At 37.4% G+C, this 26,918-nt stretch overlaps 1 protein-coding gene across 1 annotated transcript in view; it reads left to right on the top strand.

The window, feature by feature from the left end:
* The window catches only part of LRRC2 (leucine rich repeat containing 2), a 198,285-nt gene that overhangs the window by 26,713 nt on the left and 144,654 nt on the right, over positions 1-26,918 (top strand). Inside the window, exon 2 of the mRNA XM_036751543.1 lies at positions 305-449. Within this exon, the coding sequence (XP_036607438.1) occupies positions 325-449 (125 nt within the window). The 5' untranslated portion in view covers positions 305-324. The remainder of the gene's footprint in view (positions 1-304; positions 450-26,918) is intronic.

Raw genomic sequence — 26,918 nt, 5'->3', positions numbered from 1 at the left:
GAAAATGGGAGAACCTGGGCTCAAGTCCTGTTTCTGATTATTACATGCTAGCTATATGATTCTGGGTAAGTCACAATCTCTATATGTCTCATGAAACTTAAAATTTTTCTACTAAGTCATAGATAAACTGCATCTGTGTTGGTAGTGCATGGTCCCCCTGCGGGTCCCATGTATATTATTGTAAGCAGGTAATATTAAATTATTATTACAGATTCTTGAATCATTACCTTTGTTTCCATTTTAAATCTCATATTTAAAATGAACCCTTTTTGTGGTTAAAAAAATCTTTTTTTTTTTTAAACAGGGAAGTTTCATGTTACCAATATGGGACACAAAGTGATTGTATTTGACATTTCTGTCATAAGAGGACTGTGGGAAACACGTGTCAGAAAGTATCAAGAACGGCAGAAGAAGGAAGCAGAAAGATTAGAGCAAAGTGCTTTGGAAAAGTAAGCTCACTTTCTGTAATTATATTCATTGCAGCCTGTTCACCAAGTAGGGCTCAAAGTAGGACAAAGGTAGGGGTCACAGGAGGTTACTGCTTTTTAGCTGAGAATGCCATTTTTTCCCCTAAGATGTCATACTGTCATATGTAGTGCCTACTTGAAGCCTTGGGATAATCTGATTACCATGATCATTATGCTCTGATAAGTGTGAATATGCAGGTTGAATGTTAAATTCAATTCCAGTTCAGTGGAGGCACAAAAAACTAAATGTGAGGGGCAGCTAGGTGGCTCAGTGAATAGAGCACTGGCCCTGGAGTCAGGAGGACCTGAGTTCAAATTTGACTTCAGACACTTGACACACTTACTAGCTGTGTGACCTTGGGCAAGTCACTTCACCCCACTTGCCCTGCCTTCCCCCCCTCCAAAAACAAAACAAAACCAAAAAAACTAAATGTGACTCTGGATAGTTGAATGGCTTTCAATTTGCTAAAAACCCTCACCTTTCTGGATCTGTTTCTTCATCTGTAAACTGATGGCTTTGGACTGGACGGTGATCGTAAAGGTCCTTTCCACCTCTCGTCTTCTCCACTTCTCTAAATCTTTGAGATCCCAGATTGTTCCAGGCTGAATTGCTTCTGATTTTTAACCTCTCGGACTCTGGGAAGTTTTAGGGAGATTTGCTCCCAGAGACAACTGCTGTGAGTGGCTTATATAGGTCATATAAATATTCATGTGAATAATACCAGTTCAGCCTTGGTGTACTAACAGTGGCCCTTCCATACAATTTGTAACCACTTAAAATATGATCACTCATTCATTCTTATGACCGGGAGCTGGGAGGGACCTTGGAGATCTGGGAGTCCGACTGTCTATTATACAGATGAAGAGAACGAGGCCAGAGAGGGTTAAATGAGCATTGTAAAATCATATAGGGAGTACATAGCATATTTGAGACTAAAAGCCAAGTAGTCTAATGCCAACTGAAATGCTTGTCGCATCAGTTTTCTACATAATTACTGCAGGGATTTTCTTCAAGCATGGTTCTGGTTATGTCATTTTCCTCTTCAATGAAATCTGGTGGCTGCCTCTTGACTCTAGGACCAAATATGACTTCAACTTTATCTCATGTTCCTAAAAGCTTATTTTAATGTTTTGTAACATATATGATTATTATTAATGAAATATATATACATATATAATTTTAAGTAAGTGAATATGCATTTATGGAGGCGTGTTCATTATTTTAAACTGATAAGCATGTGTGATTAAGAAAAAAAAATGGAGTCACTTGCCCTAAAAGACAGAACCAGGATCAATGGGTGGAAGATACAGAGAAATCAATAGTGGACCACATTGGCAAATAATTAACAAGAATTAGAGTTATTCAATGGGCACTTTGAGAGGAGGTTAGTTCTCCTTCCTTTTCTTTCCCTCCCCTCTCCTTCCCTAACTGAAACTTTGGGCTAGTTCACCCCAGTTTAGGTCGCCCTGTACTGCTACTCTTGGACCTTCAGCATGTTGAGGCCAAACTTAATAGAGAACCGGAATCAGCTCTAACCCTACTTCAGCTTTGAACTTGGAGCTCAAGCAATTCATTAGCTTCTACTTCACCGAGAAGCAGGGTTAATAGACATGTGCCACCATGCCCCATTCTCTAGAGGCTTTCAATTAAAGCTTGTACAACTAGGTTTTTTGTTTTATTTGTGTGCGTAAAATTTTTATTTATTTTAAACTTAAATGCAAAACAAGAAAAGGAAAAATAAGAACATTTTCATGTACACAACAGAACATGAGAGGATTCAATATAAAACAATAAATTTCCATTTCAAGAAAACCTATGAAATGAATACTACACGTTGTTTTCAAAGCTATCCAGATTTTCTTTGCTTCCTTCTGTTTTCTTTTGTCCTCTGCTGTTCACTTTTTACTTTATTTTCTGTGCCTCCACCAGAAGGCTACAATTAAACATAGCTAGCTAGCTAATTATAAACATACGTATATACACAAATACATATATGTAAGACCATACTATTCATATTTCTACTTGTCATTTCTTTCTCTGGAGGTGGGTGGTATCTTCTTTCATAGATACAAGTCTTTCCATGTTTTTCCAAATCAACCAGTTCTTCATTTCTTATAGCATAACAGTATTCCAACACAATCATATCCTATCTGAGAGATTGCCTATGAAAGTTTTTTTCCCCAATTTTCTGCATTCCTTCTATTTTTGGCTACATTGGTTTTTTTGTTAATAAGAAAATTTTAAGATAATCAAAATTATCCATTTTGCACATTAAAAATGCCCTCTCCTTATAATATAGTTTAAGGTCTGGTACTGCTGAATCTTCTTCCTTGACATTCCCCCCTGCCCCCAGCCCTTAGTTTCTTAGAAATTCTTGAACTTTTGTTCTTCCAAATAAATTTTGTTATTTTTTTTCTAACTCAGTAAAGTAATTTTTTTAGTAGGCTGTACAACCAGTTGTGCGTGTGATGCAGTGGGGATTCTTTTTATGGCATAGGTTAGAATATAGTCTCTGACAGGTCTGAAAATCTGTAATTCTCTGATATTCTAGTTGACATGATAGGTGATTTCTGCTTAAGATGAAGCACATCTGCAGAAAGAGCTAGAGGATAAAGGAGTCAGTCCCTTTTCTGCATCCCCACCCCCCCACCACTCTCACAGAGGCTGACCTTGGTTGGCCCCTCTGTTCCTCCATGAGATCAGCATATTAACTTTTTCCTTCTTCCCCAAGATATTTTGAGACTCCATAATTAATGTTTATAAATCATTAATGAGACTCCTGAATAAACTCACAGTTATTAGTATTATTTGAAGGCTAGCCCCCAGGTTGACAGCATATGTTTGCAGTGTTGGGATTCATGCATTAAAAAAAATACCACGAATGAACTCATGAATAGATGAACATAAAAAGAAATATACCTCATTGACTTGGATTTGCTAAAACAAATCAAAACCTTCAGCTCATGCTATTAGCTTCCATTATGAAAGAAACATAATATTTCAATTTTTTCCTTATGTATTATGAATGCATTTACTTGTCATATTTGTTGTGTGAGATATATAACAATATTCAAAAGTTGTAACTAGATATAAAAGGAAAAAAGATCCTTGTGTCAGCATTAAAACAAAGTATTTATGGGGGAACTTTTAAGTCAGAGAAATTGAAACATCATTATGCCTTGGCTAAAAATGAGCAATTTCTTTCCTTAATGAAAAGTGGGGGCTGTTTATTTTCATTGGGAGCTATAAGCTGCTTACTCTAAATAGAGAGGGTTTTGTTTTTGCATATTGAAGAGATTTAGTTGATACAATAAATGCGTATCTTGGTAATTATAATTCTATTTTAATGGGTTCGGGGGGAAAATCTTATTTAATTACTATGCTGATGATGAAGTATAAAGTGAAAGAATTTTATTTGATCTAAATCTTTACAAAGGTAGAGAATGAATACTATTATTATCATTATTAATTCTGAATTTCCTAAAGACTTTCCAAAATTAGATCCAAAGATTGTGGTTTAGATGAAAATACAAACTAAAACCTAGTTGGATTGCATATTGTGATTTATTTTCTTTTCATAGATGCCCCTTTTTCTTCTTTCATTTTTTGGGGGGGCACTCCAAATCATTTTGACATTTACTGGATAGGACAGAGATATGATGCAGAGTGGTGGTGAAGTGGGGGATTCAATTAGTGCAATGTTTATACCTTGACAAGAGAAGTTAAAAGAGTAGTGTTGAAAGGGGTTAAATATATATTGGAACATATGAAAACTTTACTGTTTGTCATTGAAATGTCTGTAAGCTTTTTCTAATATCATTATAAAATTGTTATGTCTTAATCCACAGCACCCCAACTGGCAGATTATCATATAAAATTGATTATGAAATCTGGTTATTATGATCATGTTCCTTCTCTGCTGCTCACAGGGACTCCTAGTGGGAGAGCCCTGAAGATTGAAGTGCAAACTTTAGATTCTAGGCTATGGGTTCAATCTTTTAGGCAGATCCTAAATCATATTTGTCTGGTTCATTTTGCTCATATCTAGAATTTCCTCCAGAAATCTCAGAATATGCATATACCCATCTGGAATAGCTCATGTCTCATTCTATTCAGATGTGTGTAAAATAGTCCCCCGTTTCCAAGAAAGCATTTGTGATAACAATAGATATTGGTTACAGAACACCCTACAGAAAATAACACCCCTCCAAAAAAACCCACCCAAACATAGAATGGCAAAATCTAGGTCTTTTACTCTTCCATATTCAACTTAATTCCTTGCTTCTGCACCTGTGGGGCTACATGTTTGATTTTCTTCTCTCCTAAATCCCCAAGCTACTCAAGAATTTCCTCTTTGCTGTCTAAAAGTCTGGGTTGCCAAGTTCTCCAGGAATTTTATATTCTTCAGGAATTTCTCTCTTCTTGATCCAAGGAGCAGGGATTCAGAAATTCTTGATGTTCCCTACCAAGCAGTAAGCAGATAGGAAATAGAGAAGATTTGGCAATGTTCCACATTGGAAAGTCATGGCCCTTCCATTCTGCGTATTCATTACTTCCAGAAGCAGGTTCAACAAATCGAGGGATGTGGGTACCTGGAATATGCTTCCCAAACTAGTATCCCATTGACCAATCCCCTGTTCCATCTCTCTTCATCTCATCTTCCTCTACTATCTCCTCCTTCACTGCTGTCTCAGTTGAAGATGAGCCCTTCCTGCAAAGGTCTACCCCACGTGACATATACCTTTGATCCAATTCCCTCTCATTTTTCCAACAGAAAGCCCTCACTATTATCTGCACTCTCTAATCTTTAGTGTTTCCTTATCTACTATCTCCTTCCCTTATGTCTACAATTTCACTCATTTATTTCTCTCTCATGCTTAAAAAATTCTCACTCAATCTCGCTCTCCATCCTGGCTACCATCATCTATCTTTTCTCCCTTTTTCATATAAACACTCAGAGGAAGCCATCTATGTTAGGTACACTTAGGTCATTCTCACACAAGTCCTTTGCAATCTGCCTTCTGACTTTATCATTCAACTGAAACTACGCCCTCCAAAGTTACCAATAATCTCTTTTTGCAAATACATTTCAAGTACATTTTATTGGTATCTTTTGTTTAGTATCACCTAAATTTCACATTCTATGCCTACCCTACTTCCCTTCCTGAGATTCATTCCACATAACAAAGAATATTTTTAAAAGTAAGAGAAAAAAATAGACAGAATGAATACATCAAAATATCTGTTTATTTCCATGGACCTCTCTCCTGCCTCTGCAAAGGATTGGGGGGAGGTGTCTTTTTACGTCTCTTCTTTGGGCCATCTTGTAATGAAATGTTTTCTAATATTTCTTAATACATTTTATTTTAATACTTAGAGCATTACAGAAATGAACAACACATTTTCACAGAAGCAATAGTTTTATAATCAGGTCCAGTTCAAAGAACACGCTTGTTCCTTCTTACTTTGGGACACTCACTTTCCATTGTTTTCATGGTGATTGTTCTTTCTATTTACATTACTGCAATTGTTACGTATACTGCTTTTTGGCTTTCCTTGCTACAATCTGTATCAGTTCATGAAAGTCTTTCCATGCTTATCTGCATTCACTATATTCATCATTTCTTATGGTGCAGTAATTTTCTATTGTGTCCATGTACCACAATTTTTTATCTATGAGAAACTACATTGTTCCTGATTCTTTGCTACAAAAATGTCACTAAAATATTTCAACATATGTGAGAATTTTTTACTTATCAATGACCTTCTTAGAATATCTATCTAGCAGTGAAATCTCTGGGTCAAAAGAGATGGACATTTCAGTGACTTTGTTTGCCTAATTCTAAATTGCTTTCCAAAATGATTGTTTTAAATCACAGTTCTACCAACAATGCACTAGAGTGCCTATTTTCCCAAAACCCCTCCGACTACCTTCATCTTTTGTCATGTTTGCCAGTTTGCTGGGTGTGAGGCACAACTTCAGTGATGTTTCGGTTTACATTTATTTTATTAACTTGTTTGTATCTCTTGATCTCTTTTCTATTAGGGAATGGCTTTTGCTCTCCTTCCTTCTTTCCCTTCCTCCCCCTTTCTCTTTATCTCTCAATTTTGAGTCTTTTTCAGTCAAGTCTGACTCTTCCTGACCCCATTTGGGGTTTTCTTGGTAATGATACTGGTGTGGCTTGCCATTTCCTCCTCCAGCTCATTTTACAGATGAGGAAACTGAGAAAAACAGAGTTGACTGACTTGTACAGGCTCATAAAGTAGTATGTGTCTGAGGCCAAATTTGAATTCAGGAAGATGAATCATCTTGACTCCAGCCCTGGCACTGTCCACTAGGCCACCTAGCCATTCTACTTAGATCTCATACAGTTCCACATATATGTGTATTATTTTGGATAACAGACCCTTATTTAAGAAACTTGATAGTTAAGTATACATTTCCTACACATAGTTATAAAAGGCGTAAGATCTGATTTAATTTTTTTAATATGCTATTTAATTAAAAAGTCACATATCCATTTTTGTTTATTACGGAAAAGGATGGTGGGCCTATTCTGTACTCTAAGATGGTAGTTTAAGCTTAGATTCTGCCAGAGAGCTTTCCAGTTTTCTCAGTAGTTCTCATCAAATGGAGAATTCTTCTTTTTTCTGATAATTTCCTTTATTTCCTTTTAAACTGTTGTGAGTTCTCATTTTTCATTTTTGATACATTCAAATTGGTTTTCATCTCTCTCTTTTTTAACATTCAATTTTTTTAAAGTTTTGAGTTCCAAATTCTATCCCTCCCTTCTTCTGCTCCCCCCTCCCTGAGACTTAACCAAACAAGGAATAGAGGTCATTTCAAAAGATAAAATTGATTGTTTTGATTACATGAAACTGACAGGCTTCTGTACAAATAAAATTAATTTAGAATAAGAAAAAAGTGGTCAAATGGGGAAAATCATTGTATTGAATTTCTTAAATAAGGGTCTGTTATCCAAAGTTATACTTACACAAGTGCAACTTGTGTGGATAGAGTGCCAGGCCTGAGGTAAGCAATCTGATATAGGTTATACATGTGCAATCTTATAAAACATTTCTACATTAGTCATTTTGTGCAAGAAGACTCAAACAAAAAAGAAAGAAAAAAGAGAAAGAGAAAAAGAGAAAAATAGTATGCTTTAGTTTGTATTCAGACAGTATTATTTTTTTTTCTCTGGAGGTGAATAGCATTTTTCATCATGACTCTTTTGGGATTGTCTTAGATCATTGTATTGCTGAGAATAGCCAAGTCATTCACAGTTCTTCATTGCACAATATTGCTGTTACTGCGTACAGTGTTTTCCTGTTTCTGCTCATTTCACTTTGTATCAATTCATGTATGTCTTTCCAAGTTTTTCTGAAATCAGCTTGCTTGTCATTTCTTATGGCACAATAATATTTCATTACAATCATATACCACATCTTGTTCAGCCATTCTCCAACTGGTGGGCATCCCCTCAATTTCTAATTCTTTGCTACCACAAAAAGAGCTGCTATAAATATTTTTGTACAGATAGGTCCTTCCCCCCCACCTTATTTTTTTTCATCTCTTTGGGATATAGACCTAGCAGTGGTATTGTTGGGTCAAAGGGTATGCATCATTTTTATAGCCCTTTGGGCATAGTTCCAAATTGCTCTCTAGAATGGTTGAGTCAGTTCACAATTCCACCAACAGTGCATTAGTGTCACAGTTTTCCCACATCCCTCTAATATTTATCATTTTCCTTTTTTTTGGTCATATTAGCCAATCTGATGGGTGTGAGGTGGTACCTCAGAGCTGTTATAATTTGCATTTCTCTAATCAATGGTGATTTAGGGAAGTTTTTCATATAACTATAAATAGCTTTGATTTCTTCTTCTGAAAACTGCCTGTTCATCTTCTTGGACCATTTATCAACTGGGGAATGACTTGCATTCTTATAAATTTGACTCTGTTCACTATACATTTAAGAAATAAGGTCATTATCAGAGATATTTGTAAAATTTTTTAGGGAATTCTTTTCTAAGTAATTTGCATTTTCAGGTTTACATTTCAGGTTTATCGAAGACTGTATTACTGGGTTCCATTAGATATCTCTTTTTCTTCACTTATTCAGTCACCCTGTTTCAGGACTTTATCACCTTTCCCCTGGACTATATCAATAGCTTTCTAATCGGTTTCCATAATTCACATCTTGCCCATTCTAATCTATATTCCACTTAGCTGCCAAAATCATCTTCCTAAAGTATAGTGTCAACCATGTTACTCCCCTGCTCAGTAAACTCCAGTGACTCCTTATTACCTTCGGGATAAAATGTATAATCCTCTTTTTGGAATATAAAGCTCTTCATAATCTGGATCCTTCCTACTTTTCTAGTCTTCTTACACTTCTATTCTTTACATGCACTCTACAATCCAGCTACAGTGGCCCCAGTTCCCTCCACATGACACTGCATCTTCCACAGCTATTTCCCCAAGACTGGAAACCTCTTCTTCCTCACTTCCACTTCTTAATTTTTCTGGTTTCCTTTAAATCTCAGCTAAAATCTCACCAATTCATTTGTATAGAATGTCAACTGAGCATACCCCAAGGTGGGAGGGTTCAGGGTGGTAATCGAGGGAGAGCTATACACACACACACACACACACACACACACACACACATATTTGTGTATTTATATGTCTCCACAATATATATATATATATATTATGCATAATATATACATTATGGAGATATAGACATAAACATACACATGTATATATCTGCTTATAGTTATTCCTGTTTATTAGGAACTTGTGCTTTCCTGGATGAACTATATTAACACGCCTCTCTTTCTTGGGGGACTTTTCTATGGTTGATATTCGCCAAACGGGTGCATTCTGGGGTAGCCCCTATTTGGGTTTCTTATCTATAGATGCAGGTAGGGAAGTGCTCCATCTTCCATGACACCTGCTGTGCCCTTCCTTAAATTATGTGATTTTAACAAATTTCCTATGCATTTCCTTTGTCCCTAATATTATCTTTGACCTCTTAAAGTGCTGGCTTAAGCTATTGCAGAAGGGATTTTTGATTTCACTCTTTTTGACATCCTCTTTGACGAATGATTCATGCTTTCCAAACTTGACGATCATGATGTATTTCAAAGAATTGGTTGTGTCATCCCTTTAGCACTCCTAAAATGGTTTTTTCCCCCAAAGAATATCACTTTGTCACTTGCCATTTCAAAAAGCACATTCTGAATGAAATATCTAGAAGGTAACATGGCTGGAAGGCATTGTCCAAATCTCAGCAAATGAGAAAGAGTTGATTTTCTTGCTGTAATGCAGCCCTACCTTGTGTCAACACACCGTTCAGAAACATCCTGGCAGGCAGATGTTTTTAGCTCCTTCCCTTTTCACCAGTGGCAAAGACCCTAGTGAAAAGCATTACTATGAGTCATGTTTTCCTCATGAAAAAAAATGTGGTCCTGTCCTAGTGACTGTCCTAGACATTTATGTCTAGAGCTTTCAAATGAAATAAGGGATCTAAATGGAATCTTGACTCAGTTTAGCACAAGTGACAGATGTTTAGACTGGCTTTATGATAATGAGATCTAAGACAGAGAAAAAGGGTGGTTTCTCATAACATGACATATTCTAAAAAGAAATAAACTTTCTCAGTGTCTAAAATAATTGCTTCATTGGCACACAGTGATAAATTTCAGATATTTTTGGTTTACACTTGACAAAGCCCCAAAGAAAATGGAAGCTGATTGCATTATTGGTATCTGGAAAGCATTTCTTGAAATCCCAGCATCCTCTGAAGACAGCTCATCTGCCATGTTCTGCATAAGGATTTTGCTGAGGCTCCCCAATGCTAATGTCTTCCCCTCAAAATCACCTCGGATCTATTTTGAATATGGCTATTTATGTACATGTTGTGTGCCCTGTCTAGAGTGTAAGCTTCCTGAAGATAGAGACTATTTTCATTTTATCTTTCTAGCCCCAAACTAGCACTATGTCTGGTACATACTAGGAACATAATAAAGTCATTGACTGATTGATATCAGTATTAATTATTAGCATCTAGCTATTTAGTGATTATGATTAAGCCACCTGATATTCATGTACTGGACTCATTCCTGCTCTAGTTCAGACTCTTTGGATTACATCCCACTCAAGGCTTTGGGGTACAGAACTATATTCATTAGGAGAAATGGTGCTTATTCAGAGGCCTATTCATGAGTTATGTCATGTGGGGACAATCCTCTGTGCACGGAGAGGTGGGACACGTTGAAATGAGAGCAGAGAAGCATATGCGACCACGGAGTTTAAACTTTGTTGAAATTATAATACTTTTAAAAAATAGATTGGTTCTATAGCAATTTGTTAAATATATTGGCATAGGAATTATCATCTAACAGAGAAAGGCCATGCCATAAGGATAGGGGCAGCACATGTATCACATATAGAAAATATATATATATATATATATATATATATATATATATATATATATATATATATATATACAGACATATAGTCTATATATGTATATTCCGAGATGTAGCCCACTTTATCTCCTTGGAGACTGAAATTGGCACCTTCGTGGAGAGTAGATGGATAGATACTCATTCCTTTGCTCCCTTATCTTCAAGAGGGTTACTGGATGCTCTGTTAGAGTTAGAGAATAAAAGTCAAATTCCCTGGTCACCGTAAGGTGAATTGTATCAGCTAGTTAACTTTTGACCAGCTTAACCTCCCCCTTCACTCCAATCCTTATCACACAAAAGATAATCATAGATAGCTAGCAAATATATTTGTCCAAGCAAGCTATGAACCAAATATTGGGGAATTTACATAGATTAGAGCAAGAATAAATGGACTCTGACTCAAGTGATGTCATCTCAACCAAGGAAAGAATGATCTTGCTGGAGAAGTTCACTCTTGGAAGTGTCTAGGGCAGGAGCACTGGCGCTTAGAATCAACAGACATGTTGAAGGGCTATCTTGTCCCACATACCTGGGGTTCTGGGAGATCGCCTGACCATCATTAAAATTTTAAACCTTCTTGCCCTACAAGAAAGGAAGGGAAAAGGGGATGAGAGGGGAGGGGGGTGATAGAGGGGAGGGCTGACTGGGGAACAGGGCAACCAGAATATAAGCCATCTTGGAGTGGGGGGGAGGGTAGAAATGGGGAGAAAATTTGTAATTCAAAATGTTGTGAAAATCAATGCTGAAAACCAAATATGTTAAATAAATAAATTGCATTTAAAAAAAAATTTTAAACCTTGCCTCTCATCTTCTCCATTTCTTCTACAATATTGCCACTCATTGCCCCTCATACATGTCATCTACAGCATCACAGGCTTAGGGGTATCTTGGTCAATTAGGAGTAGTGTCTCCTGGCTCAGACATAGCACCATGGGCATGTCCTCAGGGAATAGCAAAACCTTCCTGAAATGTGGAGAATTAGAGACATAAGCCTGTATGACTATTACACACACATACGCACATATGTATATATAGAATTGTACTATAGAGTAATATTACTTTATAATGCAGTAATATATTGATATAAGATATGTATGATACATCATATATCAAAATTATATTACTATAGTTTATTCCATAACACAATAATATGAGATTATAATATATAACATTATAATGCATATTATACTACTGTAATAGCTATGTTCCTGTACAAAGTAGCCAAACAGGGCATAGCAATATGAGAGAGAGAGAAGGAGAGAGAGAGAGAGAGAGAGAGAAGGAGAGAGAGAGAGAGAGAGAGAGAGAGAGAGAGAGAGAGAGAGAGAATAACGCTTCAAGGTTTTCAAGAATTTTACATTTATTATTACAGCCTTAGAAAAAGCCAGAGAAGTTGGTGCTATTATCAGTTCTATATTGCAGATGGGGAAAATGAAGCAGACAGAGGTTAATGACTTTCCCAGGGTCACATAGCTAGTAAATAGCTGAGACAGGATTCAAATAGATCTTTCTGACGCCAAGTCCACGGATCAACCAACTGTGTCAGCCTAGCTGACTAGTGTGTTTGTGGAGTGGGTTGGGGTGGAGCAGAAGCTAAGTTATATCAGATTAGCAAGATACAGTGTTGGGTTTCCTTTCCAAGAGGCTTTCCCCTCAGTGTCTGGTAGAACCTCTCAGCTGTAGCTGTTGTCCAAAAAGCCATGCTGGAGGCTTCAGTGCTTCGGTGCCCTGAGGTTGAGACTCCCAACATATAAAAGTTACAAGAAGACCTTTTACCACTTTCTTTGAGTAACTGAGCTCTGTGTTGTGATGTCAGATGAACTATTTGGTAGACCGTGCTCCCTGAAAACTAGACACCATCACTTTTTGTCTAGGCTATTACAATAACCAGCTGGTTGATTTCCTTCCCTCAAGTCTTTCTCCACTCCAATCCGTCCTCCAGATGGCTGCCAAGTGATTTTCCTAAAGAGTAAGTCAGAAAATGTTATCTCCCTACTTAAATTCTGGTTTCTCCCTATTATCTACTGGATCACATGTAAAGTCTTTCATTCCACATTTAAAGCTCTTTATGACCTGGCCTCTTCCTCCCTTTCTAGCCCTTTTATGCTCTTTTCTCTTCCAGGCACTCTACAAAACATCTAGACAGATTTCATTGCTGCCCCTCCCCCATCCTCCACCTTCTTTCTCAGTTTATGCACTGGTTGTTCTCCATGACTGCCGTGCTCTCTCTCCTCATCTCCATCTTTTAGAATCTCCTATTACCTTCAAGACTAATCTCGGGGTAGCTAGGTGGTGCGGCGAGTAGAGCACTGGTGGGCCCTGGAGTCAGGAGGACCTGAGTTCTAATCCGGCCTCAGACACTTGACACACTTACTAGCTGTGTGACCTTGGGCAAGTCACCTAACCCCAATTGCCCTGCCTTCCCCCCTCAAACATCATCTTCTGTAGGAGGCCTTTTACAATATCCCAGCGGTTAGCACTTTTACAACTGAGATTACCTTCCATTTACTCCACATGTAACTCTCGTGCAGCAATTTACATGTAGGGGGACTGGTAGAGAGTGTGGCTGTTTTTTTTCCGTAGTGCTGGCAAAAAGAGGGGACAAATTTACTAGGAGGCCCTGCCACACACCATGGAGTGGAAGCAAAGTTAAAAGTACAAGCAATCAAAATTAGTGGCCAGCCTTAAAGGTCTTCGACCTGGAGGGGCCAGACTGTAGTCTGGTCTGAATCAGAGGCCAAGATCAGCAATTAAATGAGCCCCCAAACCAGGAGCATAATTAAATCCAATAGAGAGGAGATGGAATCGAATTTAGGCATTCAGAAATCCAAATCTGGTACTAGACAGTTATCGAACTAGAACAGCAATCTTGAGTTTTTCCACACTTGTCAGTCTTGTGTAGGTAAGTGCGTAAATCCCATAGTGCACCACTGGGCCCTGTCCAGTTGCTCCTGAATTCCCTTTCATTGGCAAACATCTGCTATAGCATTGCTGTCATGAACTTCAATAGCAACTGTGGAATCTGTGTGGTGCTCTGGACAGAGGCATCTTTCTAACCACAACAAGAAAAAAAATTTAAAGCGCTAGTCTTCTGAGAAAATGTATGATAGTAAAACACCCCTCACAGAATTAAATTTTGTTAGAAATAAAAGTCATGCAATTGTCTCATATGTGTCTTTCTACAAATAATCTCCCTTTAAATGTACAGGGACATTTTGTGAATATTGATAACGTGAACAATTTATCCTTTGTTTGTACTTCACTGATGACCTCTGTCCACCAATTTTGATTGATATCTGTTTTAAAACTTATAGCCTGAGCATGTTGTCTGGAGTAGAGGGGTTAAGTGATTTGTATAAGTAATATAGCCATTGTGCTGCTGAGGCAAGACTTGAATTCAGGTCTTTCTGATTCTGGAGCCCCCCATTATCTACTATGCTGCGCTTACTCGCCATCATTTTCTATGGTTATTTAAAATAAGGCTATTTGGGGCACATTTATTTTTATAAGTTTTTTTGATTTTTTAATAATTAAAAATTTTTTTTATAATTCCTTTGTCCAAGGAATTTGCAGTATTTGAAAGGCATTTGTACTTGGTTTTGGAAAGCCTCCCTGACAGGAGCAAATAGCTTAACACCATTGCAAATAGAAAGGCAGGGAAGTCATGCTCAACGGGATTGACACTATTATTCTTTTCATGCTGGGGTTAGGTAAGCTACCTTTTGTTAACTGTTAGAGGGTCCACACACCTGTCACAACATTCCCGATGGACTAGTCTGAGTCTGGTTGGGCCGACAACATGGAATTTCTTGGACTGCAATTTATAGGGATTTAAGTTTTCCTGAAACAAAGGGTTGTCACCAATTTCTACCTAATCTTTTTTTTGTGTTCCTGAGAAGTACTCCAGTTTGCTAGTTGTCAGCGAAATCACTTGGGACATGGCAGGGTCAAAGACCTTATAAACCTAAGATCAGGCATACATAAACTAGAGAACAAAAATACCATTAAATGCAGTAAAGCTGATATTGGGAGTTTAGGCACAGTGGCGTTATATATTACATCAGCAATTATCTGGGGACTCTATATGTTACCTCCTAGAGGCCTTCCCATTTCTTTTTTCTTCTTGTCTGACCATTTTCATAATCCTCATCTCTACCTTTCATCAACTGATCTCAATGAGAGATTGAAAGCACCCCCTTTTTTGGAGGGGTGAGGCAGGACAATTGGGGTTAAGCAACTTGCCCAAGATCACATAGCTAGTAAGTGTGTCAAGTGTCTGAGACTGGATTTGAACTCAGGTTCTCCTGACTCCAGGGCAGGTGCTTTATTCACTGTGCAACCTAGCTGCCCCATGACACCTAGCTGTCCCCCCTTCTTTTTGATGTCCCTTTTCTTTTATGTTTAAAATAGCTTAAATTTTGATTTTCCTATTTCTTCAAATCTCTATGGCTGTTCTCCCACATTTCTAGGACTACAAGACCACACAAACAGGTCATTAATGTCTAGGTATTTTAAGCATTATTTATTTGAAATTTACATTATGTTATATGTATAATATGATAATATCTATGATGGATATATGTATACATTAAACATATGCAATATGTATAATAATAAAATGTGTATATTCTATATATAAGATTACAGATGAGGAAACTGAGGATTAAGTGGTTAAGTGACTTGCTCAGGGGCACATAAATAGTAAATATCTGAGGCTGCATTTGAACTCAGGTCTTCTTAAATCTAAGTCTAGCACTCTAATCATTATTCTCCATAGATAAAGCTAATAGAACTTGTATGGTAAACAAGTATTGTAAATATATTTCCTTACAGATTTCACCTATCTAGATCATGGGCCAGTAATATATTCAAGTCAGAAATCACATTCTCTCCTTCCCCTTCACTCTCCATTGAATGTGTACAAATCCTTTAAATACCACCTAAATGCCAATACTCCCATGAAGCCTTCCCTGATACCTGCAGTCAATAAAGGCCTTTTCCCTTCAACCTCATACATGTTTGTTTTGAATTTATTTCCTGTGCTTAGGTGATATTGCGTATGATAGTTACCTGCTGGTATCATCTCCCTTTCTAGACTGTAACTCCCATGAGAGAAAGAAGAAATCATTCTTAACTATATTTTCTATTTTTCCTGGCTCCTCACACAGTAGTTTAAATACAGTAGATTCTTAGTAAATGCGTATCGAATTTGTTGAATGTGAGGACAAGTACCATAGAGTAGAATTAGAATTTATATATTATTGATAATTAAAAATGGCCCATAGACAGTAGATATTACATTGGTGCAAATTTTAGCTTTAGGCAGTTCAGTAAATGTAAATTAGTTGCTATAAGAAGGAGACAAAAAGGAGATGACTATAAAGTATTATAAAGCAAATCCTTGACTTACTTGCCAAATGAGGAGAGATGGTGGCTAGAGACAACATCATTTTAGAATAAACTTGTTTGCAAAGTCTTATGAAGGATGGTAGAAGATTATGAACAGAATTGCCTTGTAAAGTAGAGAGAGGAAACAGAGAATAAAACTACTGACCCAAGGAAGCAGTTAACCCAAATAGAGGGAGGATATTCTACAGGATATAAATGCGGGAGAGCTGCAAAGATTTTAAGTACAAACTATTTTCATCACCAAGGACAGTAGAGCCACCATACTTGAACTCAAGTCAGTTATTCAAGAAGTATTTATAAAGCTTTTACTACATGACAGGTACTGTCCTAAGTGCTGAGAGTACAAAGAAAGGAGAAAACATTGTCTCTTTTCTCAAGAAGCTCACATTCTGATGGACAAGATGAATTCTGAACAATTATGTGCATACAAAATATTATAGTCCTCAAGGTGCTTGAAAAAATGTTGCCAAAGACAGCAAAGACTAGATCTTTAAGAAAAAAGAGCTGAATTATACATAGTGTACATAGTACGAAGTACATAGTACAGGTGCACGTAGAGGATCTCCACGTGTGAGGAACCCTAACTGTGAGAATGTGAAGGGTCAGATTCACATGGTATATAAGAAGGAGGGGAAAAGACCAAAGACATAAAACAAAACGATACAAAACAAAAACCTTGGACCATATTTACACCAAAAGACATAATTGTGAAAGAACTTCAGCAACTACTAGTCTATATGCCTATTTCCCTAGCCATTCTCAATCTCTCTCTCTCTCTCTCTCTCTCTCTCTCTCTCTCTCTCTCTCTCCTTAACATCCCTCTGTTTTCTCCCCTCCTTTCTTTCTCTACATAGATACAGATATCTATATTATGTGTCTATACATAGACATATATAACATCTCCACCTTCAGAGAAGGCATCCTTTCTGAAGGTACTGTGAGGGAATAGGTAGATGTTCAAAGGTGATATTCCTTTTTTTTTTGTAATTTTTATTATTCATTTTAAACAAATATGAAATAAGAAAAGAAAAAAAAGTAAAGCACCTGCCCTGGAGTCAGGAGAACCTGAGTTCAAATCCAGCCTCAGACACTTGACACACTTACTAGCTATGTGATCTTGGGCAAGTTGCTTAACCCCAATTGTCCTGCCTCACCCCTCCAAAAAAGGGGGTGCTTTCAATCTCTCATTGAGATCAGTTGATGAAAGGTAGAGATGAGGATTATGAAAATGGTTAGACAAGAAGAAAAAAGAAATGGGAAGGCCTCTAGGAGGTAACATGTACACAGCAGAACATGAGAGGGTTCAATATAAAACAATGAATTTCCATTTCAAAAAAACCTGTATAATAAATACTACACATTGTTTTCAAAGCTACCTAGCTTTTCTTTGCTTCTTTTTTAGGTTTTCTTTTGTTCTCTACTGTGTATTTTACTTTATTTTTTTCTCCCCCCCCCCCCACTAAAGAAGGCTACAATTAAATGTTTTCTTATGTATGTGTGTGTGTATATCTATATATGTATATATACACATATATTATTTATACATACACACATATACATAGATATCTATAAACACACACATATACACTCAAATAAATATATATAAGACTGTACTAGGCATATTTCCACTTGTCATCTCTTTCTCTGGAGGTGGATAGCATCTTCCCTCATAGCAAAAGTAATATTTCACAGCAGATCAATTATGCACTTGACTGTATAATATGACTCTGCTTTTTGTCAGTTATGAGAAACCACTTGATTTGAGGGGAGAAAATAGAGGCTGAAAACCCCCTTTCTCAAATCCTTACAGCTAAATTATTTGAGATTCCTTGAAAGGTATAACAACAGAGATTATCTTGTTTTGTGACTTTGCCCATAAATAGGTGAGACATAAAAGAGGAAGGCACATGCTTGCCACATGTTTTTTGCCACTGTGATGTAGAATATTCCATGTGGAAATCTTGAAGACAGATTTTCTCTAGACAGTGAGGTTTTCCACATGATTGCCAATGACATCACCCTGGTTACATCAAGCCTTGGAACATAATAGAGTCTCAGTAAGAGAGACCATTTAAAAGAGGATGTTCTGATGATCCACACAAGAAAAAAAAGTTAGTAGATGAAAATGTCTATTGTCTATTGTTGAATGGATAACCTATATACCTTATCTATCAGTATGTTTTCTGAGACAGACAGTACAAATTGATAACACATTAGGCACAGAATTACTCAGGAGGAGAAGAGTAGGCTAGAACGCCTTCAGAAAATTGTGATGTTCCTGTAATGATTCCAAATTTGTCTCCTAAAGTCCTATATTTTAATGGCACTGTGTGTAGCCATGTGACTGTGAGACACAGAACATAAGAGTGTTTGAGGAAATGAAAATGTGTATGCCCAGAGGGCAATGGAAAGGCTTCAGGTGGGTGTGAGCAGGATACATACGATTCAGTGTTCTTTCAAAGACCAGGAACAAAAGACATCATACGGGAAATTGCTAGAAAAAGAAGAAGGGGTGGATGCTAAGGGATTGACAGGTAAACAGTTTCACGGTTTCACTGATATCCTCATGATGTCAGAAAAAAGCAAGGAAGACCTGTGGCACATAGGACCTCCAATATGATTTTATATTTATAGGTGGACATGGATGAATTTCAAAAAGTGGGTAGGCATGAATGTCTTGCGATAAGAAACACTGGGAGGTAAAATCCAAATTAATGGGATTAAAGACCAATTTGAATATTTGAGAAAAACTAAAAAGTTAGTGAAAAGTAGATCATTGTCCCCACATAAATGGTTTTAATTTTTCCAGGTTCACACAGTGGCTAAATATTCTTTTTGTACTGTGGCCAAGGCATCTTTTCTGTGGGATTATTTTTGGTTTTAGGAAAACTCTAGGTCTATTTCCTATCCCCGCCCTCACCACAATTAGTAAAACTCTGGTTCCTGTTTTATACAGATCAGTAACTAGGGCTATTAAAATTTGTTTAAAAAACCTACTTTTCCTGAAAATTCAATTTAATCCAGCAAGAATTAATAAAACAACTACTATATGCAAGGCACTGTAGTAGGGAGAGGGGATGTATAGGCAGAAACAAAATAATCCTTGACCTCAAGCAATTTATTTTCTACTATGGAATCACACACACACACACAAGTATTGTACAAGTAAAGTCAAAGAAAGAGAGATCACTAACAATTGATAGAATATTTATTGTGAGACATGGGAGATGCTGGCACACAACTTCCCAGTATGGTGTGTCCACATCGAAGAAGGTGCTCTCCTCTATGAACAAAGCAGAATTGCAGCAGCACAAATAAAAAGTGAGATGAACAAATCTGGAGACATCTCCATCCCAAACGTTCAAACAGACTACTTGCACCTGACTTGTGGTACAGCCTTCTGAGCTCATATTGGGCTAATCAGCCACAGGCAAACACTGTATCTTGACCCCAACATCGTGATGTCATTGGTCCTCTGAGTACAAAGGACAAACAAACAACAACCTACGATAAATCTTAAAGAAACACAAGGATTCTGAGAGGTTCAGATGTGGTAGGAGTGCATTCTGAGCATGGACAATGGTTTGTGCAAATGAATGGAGGCTGGAGATAGAGTCTAAGTTTGGGAAACAGCTAATAGACTAGTTTGGATGGAATGCAGAGTTTAGGAACAGAAATAGCATGAAGTAAGGCTGTAAAAGAAGGTAAGAGTCAATTTATTAAGTATAAAGATGAAGAGAGAGTTTGACTTTTATCCTACAGAAATATGGGAGTTATGGGTTATTTTATAGCACAGGAGTGACATGATGAGACTCGTCTTTAATTTTGGTATCTGCATTCAGGTTGGATTAGATTAGAGCCAAGAAGAAGAGAGATTACAAAATAGTCTAGGGAAAAGTTGACGAGAGTTTGATCTGAGATGTGAATGGAGAGACGACAGATTCACGATTACTGTGGAAGCAGAATCAGGATTTGTCAATTGATTAGATATGAAGTGTAAAGGAAATTTCCAAGGTTTTCAGTCTAAGTGATTAGAAGAATGGTAGAGCTCTCTAAAGAGACAGAGAAGTTTGAAGAAGGGGCAAATTTATGGGGTAAGAGTTAAATTTTGGACATAGTGAACCTGAGGTGCTTATTGGCCATTGATGTGAAAGCGGGGGGGTTGGCAATGTGGGAATGGAGCTCAGAAGAGATAGGAGGGCCTGACGTGGAAATTTAGGAGTCATGGTCACAGGCTTGTTAATGAAATCTATGGGAGAAAACAACAGAATCCAGGGGGACATCCATGTTAATGGTGATCTGGCAAAGTTGATTGAGAGAGATTGATCAAACAGGAGAATCAGGAAAAGACAAAGCAGGAAGAAGAAGGTGTCTAGGAGAAAGGTGTCCAAAGCTGTAGAGGGGTCGTGGAAGATGAAGACTGAAACCCTCTATAATTCGGTTACCTTTTCTTGGCATTTTAATTGGCTCCTCCCCTCCCCCTAAATCTCAGGTTGCTGTGTCATGGCTGAAGTCCTAGGCTGTGGGTTATAGGAGTAGGATTGCTTTTTAAAACCCAGGTTTTGCAAGGAAAAAACAAAACCTAGCACATACAGAATATGATATCAACCAAAATCATCCCACCATGCTTACTTTTGTCAAGGTAGTTATCTATCATATTCCTTCTTCCTCTCACCTTTCTTATCCAATAAGTCAAATCTTGTTTCTTTCCTCACACGGTTTCTTCTGTCTGCCCTTACCTCTCCATTTTTATTGGTGCCACTTCCTTTTCAGGCCTTTATCACTTCATGTCTACACTACTCCAATAGCCTTTTAAACATCCTCGTAAAATAACCTTTATTGAAAGCAAAACCACTTGCGTTTTTCATCTATTTTTGATTCTTCCTTCCCAGGGATCACTTATTGCAATGCCATTAATGCCGCATCATGGGATACCCTTTCTGAGAAGGATAGCCTCAACAGGAAATCATGCTTTGAAAGAGACAGTTTTTTTCCTTTTTCCAATAAAAGAAGAGGATTTATTATCCATTGAAGGAAAAACAATAGGCACATTAGAAATGGTCAGTTTAAAATCTTTTTGTTTTGATTCAAGTACTGGCTTCTTTCTCTCTAAATATGTTACATATTAACTAAACATATCTTTGATGATTTTTAAAACTAATCTGTGGTTTGTTCCTGTCCATCTTTCTCATCACCACAAGATTTACCTTCCTAAAGAAGATTAATCATTTAATTACATCATTCTCGTGCCCCCAAATACTTCAGTAGCTTCTTCCTTGCCTATATGGTAAAGATCAAATTCCTTAGTTTGGCATTCAAGGCCCTCTACAATCTAATCACAGTCATATTTCCAGCTTTATCTCTCATTATCTGCTAGTTCTCTCCCTCCTCAGATGATCTTGCACTCCAGGAAGGTAGCTATTCATTGTTTCTAAAACATCTTGAACGTTCCTTCCTTTTGTTACAAATGGGAGAGCTGAGAGAGAAACCCTTATAAGTAATGACTCAGCAGTAGAGTGGGAGCAAATGAATAACTGAAAAATCTTCTCACAACCACACTGCTACATGTAATTCACTTGTTTCAATATAGTTGGGGAAGATTGTTTCTCTTCTTTCCTGTCTGAATTCTGCCCATGTTTCAAGTCCCATCAAAGTTGTCACCTCCTCTACGACTTCATTCTTGACTGCTCGAGGTCTCGGACATCTTCCAAGGTCAGAGTTTAGATCACTTATTACCTATGATGCTTAAATGACCACTTATTAATATACTGCCTTAAAATATTATTTGATTCAATTTGGGAAACATTTATTATACATTATACATTTACTGTGTGCAGAGCTCTGCGTAAAGAGCGTGCTGTCGAGCAAAGGGATACGACACACATGTAGAGAAGTTATATTCTAGTACTTCAGTGGATCCATCTACGCGGTTATGCCTTCAAGCCGTGCAGAATCTAATATCACCATCATCACCATCATCATCATCGTCATGATCACTAGCACTATGAGATTTTTGAAAAATGTTTTTCAAACATCATCTAATTTGATCCTCACATCAACCCTGGTAGGTAGGCGTTATTATTATCCCCGTTTTACAAATAAGGAAACTGAGGCAGGCAGTGGTTTAAGGGGGTTTCCCAGGGTCACACAACTAGTAAGTATCTAAGGTCACATTTGAACTCAGGGCTTCTCGACTCCAGGTCCAGAGCTCCATGCATTATATTTTACCACCTAGCTGCCTTATGTCAACACATCCCGCACCTTCTCCCTTTGCGCAACACTTGTCTGTTGTCTCCTACGGTGGATCTACCCAGTGTCCCGGGGGTTTTACTTTTAATTTATTGAAATTATTTGGGTCCAAGTGCAGCACGAAGGCTGAACATCTATTATCCCTCACATGATTAGCTGGGCCACCTCCTTTCTTTTCCGTTATTTTTCCATGTCTTTTTTATGCTATTTCCCTCACCTCCTTTTCCAGTCACACATTTCTTTGCTATATTTTCTGCGCCCTTTGTGTCGATTCATCTTTCCTAATATGTGGCAATATATTCATGCCAACCATATGCCTCTCCATTGCCCTTTCAATGACTTGCAATTTTTATTCCTAGTGGAACATATTCAAGCACATATTATCAATAGAAGAACATTGATGGTAAAAAATAGGATTTTTCTTCAGGAAGGAAATGAGGTCATTGAAAATGCTACACAATTCCCCAAATGCAATTTAGACCACATTTGTTTTATTCTGAAGTTATTTTCAGGACCAAATTTTGCCTTCGTCTTTAATGTCCATCCCAGAAAGCTATCCTGATGAACCAGCTTTATGAGCTCTTCATCCAATTGTGTATCATGGGCTATACAATTTTTCATTAACTTATTTTTTCTCCTATGTGTATAGTCAGGATAAACTCAAATAATCATGGATCACAGAGGACATTAGAGTGGGACCTTGTAGGACTTGGAAATAATTTAAATGTAAAAAAAGTCTGCTGGTTTAAATAAATCGTAATATTGGAAAAGATGTTTGTGGAAACTAAGTGTTCTATATATTCTTCCCCAACTATATTGAAACAAGTGAATTACATGTAGCAGTGTGGTTGTGAGAAGATTATTCAGTTATTCATTTGCTCCCACTCTACTGCTGAGTCATTACTTATAAGGGTTTCTCTCTCAGCTCTCCCATTTGTAACAAAATCATTTATAATTCAGTCTATTTTTTTTTTTTTGCTCTAAGCCCCAGCCAGAGAACTCTCTGACAAAACATCCCGATTTTAAATCTCTCTTTCTCTTTGTCTCTTCTGTCTGTCTTTGCTCTCTGTCTCTCTGGGTCTCTTTCCTCCTTCCTCCTTCCTCCTCCTCTACCTCTTTCTCCTCCTCCTCCTTCTTCTCTTCCTCCTGCTCTTTTTCTTTCTCCTTTTCCTCTCCTCCTTCTCCTCCTTTGAGGGATACTTTCCACTCAACCCTTCCCTCCCAACTTCAATCCCTACAAGTACATTCAGACTAGCAAATGCCTGTGATTAACAGTATACAGAGACAAAGGAATATTTAAACCAAAGGTAAATAGATTTTCTTTGTGCTCAGAGGAAAAAGGCTCCCAAGTTGGAGATCAAGAAGAGGAAGAAAATACAGGATCTATAATCTGTGGAGAATTGTTTCATCAATACAACATTTATCCTGACACTACTCATGCCTCATAGTCCCACACAACCTTGTTTTCAGAATCTGGCTCTTTTTGCTTCTCCTTCTCTTCTTCCAGCTTCTTAATCTTCCCTTTCACCATTTCCATAACCATCTTGGTAGGAACTAGGTTTTTCTTTGCATACTCACTTGAACTGCCCTCCTCTTGAATTGTTCCACTATCTTTTTAAAAGGCCACCTGTATTCAGGGTCAACATCATTGGATCTTCCTTGTTAATTCAGTCATGGGGCTTTTTTGCACTTCATAAAGGCATCATTGTATATAAGTGGATATATACATACATACATATATAAGTTTATAATTTACAATGAAACATCTGGTTATTGACTGCTTACTTCATATAATTACATCCTAGGCTTTCAGAGACTAACTCCATGGAATCTCAGATCTGGAAGGAACATCAGAAGTTATCTAATCCAACCAATGCTTCCACAGGATTCCCCTTAAAAAGAAAATTCTGCTTAAAGATACCTAGTGAAGGAGAACATACTACCCTGAGGCAATCACTTTGAGATATATATCTTGGTGTTACCCTTGGCTTTATGGGCCAATTGTGCGGGGACACTCCATTCATAGAGACTGATTACTCAGTGCCTCTCATTTGTATGAAGAGTGGACAGTGTTAGTGAGAACTGGAGAGAAGAGAGGTCAGGTCTCTTCTGGCTCTCCTAGATTCCAGTATTGAAAGAGAAGATGCAGGGTTTCAACCTCTCACTGAAGAGAGAGAAGCCAGCATGTAGAACTTCAATCATGTCCCTATTCCCAGCTGGTTACACTAGAGATTTTGGAGAATTTCCCACTAGGTGAGACCTGGGATTCTCTCTTTTAGTCAAACTGAGTTATCTTGCTCCCAAAGGGAGATCTCATTCAATCTATATACTCTGCCATATAGTTATAATTTCTGTTTTGCTATAAATTTATATTAAATGGGTTTATTTGCTATTTGCTATGTGTTCATTGTAAAACTAACATTTTTGTGAGAAGGGAGGTTTAGATATAGAGTTTAGGGCTCTCCTTTCTCTGGTAATAAATAGTGGTCTAGAGTTTTTGCTTGAATCTAAAAATTTTATCCCCTAGACTAATAATATTGAAAGGTGCAGATAAATAACATTCCAGCCCAGCACACTTTCTCTCTGAGGAGAGCAAAGTGGCCAACCTTTGACCCCAATCTCCTGCTTCTCTTCCTGGCAAGAATACTTGAAAAGAGCTATGATGGCTTCTTTTATAGGCTAAATATTCATAAATACTTCATGGTTTCAGGTATGTTCTGAATAGTAAAGAAAATATCAGTACCACCAGCTCTCTTATTCTGGATCCTAGATACCAATTATTCTTCCTAAGGCACGTATCTGAGTTACTCTCATACTCAAAAAGAAAAAAAAACCAAAACTCCTCATTTAATACCTCCCATAGTGTATCTCCAACATATCTTGTAATTATTTTATTTGATTCTCCTTCACAGATTCGGTGAATTCTCTTCTTCCAGCTCCATGTATGCTCTGAATCTTCCCTCTCTCTGTCTCCATATATCTTCTATCTATCTATCTTGATGGGAACTAGGTTGTATCTCAAGTCCAACTACTACATAAACTCACTTGAACTGCCCCCTCTTGAATTATTCCACTATATTTTTAAAAGGCCACCTGAATTCATGGTCATTGTCATTACTTCTTTTTTAATTCAGTGATGGGATTTGTTTGTACTTCATAAATGCATCATTGGACACAGCAACACTTTTTACAATGACTTATATTCTATATATCTATATTCCATTTAAACTGGACTACTAGGCTCCCCTTGAAATTGACATTCGTATCACTCACCTCTCTGCTGTTATAGTCTTCTCACAGTGTCTGAAACACCCCCGTCCTCGTCTCTCCTATAGTTTCTTTTAAGACTGAGCTCAGATGCCACATGTATTCAAAGCCTTAATTCATGGTCCTTATCCTATCATTTTGTATTTATTTATGTGTGTACATGTTGTTATTGAGTCATTTTTCAGTTGCATCTGGCTCTTCATGACCCTGTTTGGGGTTTTCTTGACAAAGATACTGGAGTGGTTTGCCATTGTTTCTCTGACTCATTTTACAGGTGAGCAACTGAGGCAAGCGGGGTTAAGTGAATCGCCTAAGGGCACACGGTCTGAGGTTGGATTTGAACTTACTAAGAGGAATCTTGACTTCAGGCCTAGAATTCTATCTACTAGGCCACCTTGCTGCCCATGTGTGTGCATGTGCTATTCACCAAATAGAGCGAAAACTCCTCAAAAGCAGAGATTGTTCTATTTTTGTCTTAGTACCTTTTGTACCTATTAGAGTGTTTTGCAAATAATGGTTTATATTGCAAGTGGTGAATTGGATTGGAATTTAATTGTATTGGAAGCAGGCTAAGATTATGGTGGACCTTTTGGTTTCTGTTCCATAATGTTGATCCATATTGACTTCTTATATTCAGTAGTAAATCCTACATATCTATCTATTTCCTACGAGCTGTTGTCTAGGCACATTTCTCCATGAGAGAAAGGACTACAGCTAGCATAAACAAACTAATAAATAGGCAAAAACTCTTTGAGAGCAAGGACTCCTGTTTTTTTTATTCCTTAATTGCTATCACAGTTCTTAACACGGAATCTTATACATTGTATGTGTATATGGACATGTACACACATACAAGAACACACCCAGGGAATACCAAAAATCTTCATGTCATTTTAAGTTTTAATAGATTAAGTCAGCACTAAGACTTTTGGAACATTCTGTATATATGATATTCTCTCTGCTCCCCAGATAAACGTGCTTAGGCAACAGTTCATATGAAGCAGATATGGAGACTTTAGTGAACAAGCTCAATCTGAGCTAACAGTATG

Source organism: Trichosurus vulpecula, chromosome 1 (assembly GCF_011100635.1).
Source record: "Trichosurus vulpecula isolate mTriVul1 chromosome 1, mTriVul1.pri, whole genome shotgun sequence".
NCBI lineage: Eukaryota > Metazoa > Chordata > Mammalia > Diprotodontia > Phalangeridae > Trichosurus > Trichosurus vulpecula.
This window is presented reverse-complemented; position numbering and strand designations above follow the sequence as displayed.